Source organism: Portunus trituberculatus, chromosome 31, assembly GCF_017591435.1.
Source record: "Portunus trituberculatus isolate SZX2019 chromosome 31, ASM1759143v1, whole genome shotgun sequence".
Lineage (NCBI taxonomy): Eukaryota > Metazoa > Arthropoda > Malacostraca > Decapoda > Portunidae > Portunus > Portunus trituberculatus.
In genome coordinates, this window is record NC_059285.1 from 27,424,344 (window position 1) to 27,430,987 (window position 6,644).

The following is a 6,644-nucleotide window of genomic DNA, read 5'->3' on the forward strand; positions in this document are numbered from 1 at the left end:
GATAACACTTATTACACACCTGCCTATGTGCAAAAATAGAGATAAGTGCTATCGGTGAACACGCCTTTCTACCTGGTTTCCTGCTCTACCACTGCTATGCGATACCAATGAAAGTCACGAAGCACGTTTAACCCAAAAGGAGCCACTTGATCGCACAAAGGTAAATTTAAACCACACGCAGAGTAAGTCACAGAAAAAAAACACATCAAAGTCACAACACCACAGAAACAAAAAAAATAATGTAATCACAGAAAAAAAGTCACTGGAAAAATGGAACACTGAACATGGGTTATAATGGTCCTGTCACGGTCGCCAATTGTTACGTTCACCGGTTAAACTGGTAAGATTGGCATCGGGGAGCCGGTGAACAATAACAATAAAAAAAAAAACACTGCAGGTTCAACTGGTGAGGAAATGCAAAGGGGGCACTTTAAAAAGCTATTTTAATAACCCATAATGAAATTGACACACAGATATAACATGAAACATGAAACACAGATATATAACATGAAACACAGGAAAATGACATACACATATACATATAACACAGTAATAAATACAACAATAAATCCCAACTTAATACCTAACAATAATCCTAATCCTATATGGAGGCAATGTGGAAAACACGGACGAGGGGAAGTGATACTTATGCGGTGTCGCAGTGGTGAAGTGCTGGGTGATGGTTGATCCCACGGTAGACCCAAGAGGCGTTGTGTTCACTGGTTGAGGCCTGGATCTCAACTGACTTCCAGAAAGCCAAGAGCTGGCTTAACACTTCCGGTTGAGTCGAATGGGGCCGCGTGAATCCAACTTCGGTACAGTAGCGGGGCTTCATGAAATGGTGACGTGGAGGGTTCATGAGACGGTGACGTGGAAGGGGAGGCGGAGAGGTGGCGAACGAGGTAACAAGCGGAGGAGGTGATGGTAGTGGAGTATGTTACGGGCGGGCCGTAACAACACTACTAGATGCTTTTCCACTACCACGCATCGAAGAGACAGTCAACCAGATTGCGAAACATCGTGTTTTTAGCACGATTGATCTTAGAAGCGCTTATCATCAAGTCCCACTGAAATCTGAAGAGAAGCATTATACTGCATTTGAAGCCTGTGGGCGATTATATCAGTTCACCCGAGTATCCTTTGGTGTGACAAATGGTGTAGCTTGTTTTCAACGTATCATGGATACCTTCATTAAAAAAGAGAAACTTACTGGTACATATACATATCTGGACGACGTCACAATCTGTGGTAAGACGCAGGGAGAACACGATGAAAACCTCAAGAAATTCCTGGAAGCTGCAGAGAGATACAACATAAACTACAACAAGGAAAAGTGTAAATTTTCTACTCGCAGCCTTCACATTCTGGGTTACGTAGTTGACGGAGGCGAGATTCGTCCAGACTCAGAAAAGTTAAAACCATTGCATGATTTACAGGTACCTGAGGACATAAAGTCACTAAGTCGAACCCTTGGTCTATTCAGCTTTTACTCACAGTGGATCTACGACTATTCGAGGAAGATTCGTTTGCTGGCTACCACCACTACTTACCCTGTAACGAAAGAAGCTGCTGAAGCCTTCTATCAGTTAAAGAAAGACGTAGAATCCTCGGTCGTTAGTGCGACCGACGTCTTCTGACGGGGCCATCGCTGCTGTACTTTCCCAAGCTGGGCGTCCTGTCGCTTTCTTCTCCCGTACACTACAAGAGTCGGAGAAGCAGTATGCAGCTGTGGAGAAGGAAGCCCAGGCGATAGTAGAGGACGTCCGCCACTGGAGGCATTATCTGTCCTGTAGACACTTTATCATAACGACTGATCAGCGCTCAGTTTCGTACCTGTTTGACAAGCAACACAAAAACAAGATCAAAAGTGATAAGATGCTGCGATGGAGAATGGAGATGTCTTGTTATGACTTCGACATCGTGTACAGACCAGGCAAAGAGAACGTTCCTCCTGACGTTCTGTCGAGGTCATGCTGCAGCGTGACGAACCCTGACGGACAGAAACTCTACACTTTGCACGATGGTCTTTGTCATCCTGGTGTCACGAGATTCTTCCATTTCGTGCGATCGAAGAACCTGCCGTATTCGATGGAAGAAGTCAGGTAAGTAACAAAATCATGCAAAATATGTGCAGAATGTAAGCCAAGGTTTCACGACCCACCCAAGACACCACTTGTAAAAGCTACACGTCCTTTCGAACGACTCAACCTCGATTTCAAAGGCCCTCTGCCAAACACAGACCACAACCGCTATTTTCTAAATATTGTTGACGAGTACTCAAGGTTTCCTTTTGTATTTCCTTGTGCTAATGTAACTACTGCCACTGTTATTAAATGTTTGTGTCAACTGTTTTCCGTCTTCGGAATGCCGGCTTACATACACACTGACCGAGGTGTATCCTTTATGAGTAAGGAATTACGGGATTTTCTCACTGGCAAAGGCATAGCTAGTAGTCGAACGACCAGTTACAACTCACTAGGGAACGGACAAGTAGAAAAATTCAATGGTACCATCTGGAAGGCTGTCATGTTGGCGCTAAAATCACGTAGTTTGCCCACTCAGTGTTGGCAACGCGTATTGCCTGACGTCCTCTACTCCGTTCGTTCTCTGCTCTGCACCGCCACAAATGAGACGCCTCACGAACGATTGTTTAGTTACGCTCACCGTTCATCAACCGGGTCCTCTGTTACTTCTTGGCTGTGTCAGCCGGGTCCTGTACTACTAAAGAGACACGTACGTGTAAGAAAGAGTGATTCCCTTGTGGACGAAGTGGAACTTCTCCAGGCAAATACGTACTATGCCCACATAAGATATCCCGACGGCAAGGAAGATATAGTGTCTCTCAAGCATCTCGCTCCCTTACCCTGTCATAAAAGCGCTGATAAGTGATGACACTCCATCAGACGGTGAGCAAAAGGAACGAAATTCCACCACAGAAGAAGATACAGCTTCGCAAATAAGCCTCCCGGAAGCAGTAACGATGGCCGATGGATTATCACTGAAAGACGAGGAAGTCATTCCGCCGCGGCCTGAGTGTGGTGAGGATAATATAGTGTTAAGGAGGTCCACCAGTATTGCCCTCCTACTCGCTACGAAGCGACGTAATGTTACTTTTATGAACAAGGGGTGATTGTGGTATTCATTGTAGTTAAATATCTGCGTAAACGATTGGTTTTATTTAATTTCAAACTTTATAAACCTTTGTTTGGATCTCGTTCCGGAACAGACGCCGCTTCTTTTTGACGAGGGTGTGTCATTCTCACTGATGGAGTGGTGGCTGAGGTGTGTATTGTTAACGTATTGGTTTAGGTTTGGGTATACATGTTTGTATGTACTGTACTATATATATATATATATATATATATATATATATATATATATATATATATATATATATATATATATATATATATATCTTTGAAATATCCTGTATGGTTCATGAAATTCTCTCTGTGGTTACAGTCTGTGCAACTGTTATTTTTGTTGAGTAAAGCCATGAAAAAGAGAGCGATGTGTATCTGTATCACGTCACCCCTTACATACCTCTCTTTGTCTCTCCTCAAGAGAGCTCTAGTCCTACGTGACAGAGCCCTGTACTGGTCGCAGTTACCACCAAGTCTGGCAGCGCGACTCTCCTCAATACTGTCCAGCGTCTCTGCCAAGGCCAAGCCATGCCGTAACCTTGAGCACTCCCCAATGCATTCCTTGGCAGCCTTGAGAGTCTCATGTTTGAAGGTATCCCATAGCTCTATCAGGTCCTCATGGGTGTTTGAGTACTCTAAACCGAATGGAGACAGTCACCGTATACTCCTTAGCACATGTCAAATCCTTAATTTTTTCAAGATGAAACACAGTATGGTCACATCTTGGAGGATTTTTGGACTTGATATGAAGCTTGAGTGTAGCAACAACAAGCCTGTGATCAATCGCAAAGAACTCAGCACTCAGAAAAGCCCTACAGTTTGTAGTGTGCCCTTAAACTCACCCAAACTCACCCAATTTCTTCCATACACTCTTCTGTCCCATACAATATTTTTGTCACATTTTACGTTTTTCTTAAATCTATGTCTACTTCCTTCTAGTTTGCTTTACTTTCTTTCACAGAAGTAACACATATATCCTTTTCCTCTTTATTTTCCCTCACATTTGCACATAACAGACATTTACATACACGCACACCAATACCAATATGCCATATGCAAGATTGTATCATAATGTATGGTGTTCAGTAAGAACAAGCTAGTCTGTACTTATTATTCGCAATAAACAAGGAAGAAAGGTACTCACTCTGTTGCTTACCCTAAAAAATTATAACCGTAATGCTTGGCTTTACTGCTAGATTTGAGCAAAGCAGGCATTGTGAGGGAAGCCAGCCTGAAAGCTCTTAACGGACTAACACAGTGAGAGCTTTACTTCACGTTTGAGCATTATGAAGGGCGAGATTCCTCACAGGGTGGCCAGTTACAAGTTCTAAAGGATCCTCCAACGAGTACTAGCAAGGATATGGTCCATCTCCTTCGTTATCCCTCTGGCATTGCTATACCAAGTCTGGTGGTGCAGCGCTGGTCTCTGATATCAAGAACCCGCAATTCTCAACCTTCTGGATCTTGCAAGATTCACACAATAGGTACACGATAAATAACGAGGCACTAGGAAGTTCCAAGTATGAAAAAGATTTAGGGGTCATAGTTAGCTCCGATCTTAGTTAGTGGAAGCATTGAATAGAGGCTAGAATAGAATGGCAAATATGGTACTAGGATTAGTTTTTAGGAGTCTTGAAAGCAGAAATCATGAAGTAATACTAAAATTTTATTTTGCGCCATGATCAAACCACATTTTGACCATGCAGTACAATTCTGGTCCCCACATTATAGGAAGGATGTAGATTTATTAAAGTCAGTGCAAAGGAGGGTGTCTAAAAAGATATATGGGATGAGGGATATTCCCTATGAAGTGAGATTGAAGAAACCCAATTTGCATTTCCTAGAAAGACGTAGGTTAAGAGGGGACTTGATAGAAGTGTTTAAGTGGTATAAGAGTTGTAACAAAGAAAATATGAGTGAAGTTCTTAGGATCAGTAGCGGAAACAAAACCAGAAATAATGGGTTTTATACTTGAAAAATTAAACTTTAGGGGAGAAATGGGAAGAAACTGGTTTCAAACAATGGTTGATGAAAGGTATTAACCGATTCAGTGGTCATGTTGTTAGTACTGAGTCAATAGGGAGGTCTTAAAGAAGATTAGATAAATTTATACATGGAGATGATACATGGAATTTAGGTAGCTTTGCTCATATAGGGACTACCATGTGTAGGCCTAGCGGCCCCCTGCAGCTTGCCTCTTTACTTATGTTCTATTTCATTTCCTTTCTAAGACTGCCTGTCTTTGTAGCTGCCTCTTATATTCTTTATTTGTTCAGATGAACGTGAAGTAGACGACACTAGAATTTCTAGACTAGATGCCAGAACTAACTGATCCCTGTTACTTTGTTCCTCCTTCTACATTCTATACTTTGTAATATTTCATGGTGAACTTCTTGGTTAACTTCCAATTCATCATTTACCGCCACTAAGCTTTCTAGCTGTAGTCTCACCAGTTTTTAATATTCTGTAACATACTGATTTAATAACTCTTCTTCTTCCACTTTCAAGGAATGCAGATCAAAGGGGTTAATTATAAACTTCATTGTTTTCTTAAGTGTGTGTGTGTGTGTGTGTGTGTGTGTGTGTGTCTGTGTGTGTGTGTGTGTGTGTGTGTGTGTTATGTTGTTATGATGTCACTCCTCTTGTCTGTCAGACTTACATACCTGTATATATATATATATATATATATATATATATATATATATATATATATATATATATATATATATATATATATATATATATATATATAATTTTTTCTCTTTCTTTCGTTCATTGTACATTAATTGTTAAATGAGTTGACAGTTCTGCGCTAAGACACTAAATCTTTATGTAAGGCATTGGTATTAATTTGAATTATCAAAATAAATAAACAGCTCATATACTACGTATTACTAAGCTGCATATGCTTGCACTTCATAAGCAGATATTCATTATATAATATATTGTGGATATGATTAGTAAGTTTGGTATTGATGACTCACTAAACGACACTAATAGTAGTTTTTGTGGCCAGAGTGAGCGAGAGAGGGTGAGAGAGCAAGCTAAGCAGAAGAAGAAGAAAGAAGAGGAAGAGCGTTCTATCTGTTTGCGTCCCTCTAGCTATATGATAGCTTTGCAGATAGCATGTGATCAGTATCAAGGTAAGGACAACAGTATTGATGTTTCTCACAACCGTACTAATAGGCATTTGCCATTATCACCATTGCTCATTCTCTTAAGAATTACTAACAGTGAAAAACAATAGTAAGTGTTGTATAAAATGGAACACACACAACGTCCTTCACTTCTTTTGAGGAATTACATTATCGCTTAAAATTATAATGACTGTGTTAAAAAGGATAACATATAAGGTAAGAAAAGTTACACCAGTGGGTTTTAATTTCAACTAGGATATTGATTTATCATTTTGTTTTAGTTACCTCTCTCAAATAACTATATAAGCTGATTTAAAACTCAGCTCACTTTGGTTAATTTAATATTGTTGAACATATCATTTTC

The 6,644-nt window shown here is 40.5% G+C and overlaps 1 protein-coding gene across 1 annotated transcript in view; it reads left to right on the forward strand.

The window, feature by feature from the left end:
* Positions 1–6,644, forward strand: part of LOC123511134 (dynein regulatory complex protein 11-like) — a 52,283-nt gene that overhangs the window by 38,127 nt on the left and 7,512 nt on the right. The window contains exon 3 of the mRNA XM_045266756.1: positions 6,160–6,286. Within this exon, the coding sequence (XP_045122691.1) occupies positions 6,160–6,286 (127 nt within the window). The remainder of the gene's footprint in view (positions 1–6,159; positions 6,287–6,644) is intronic.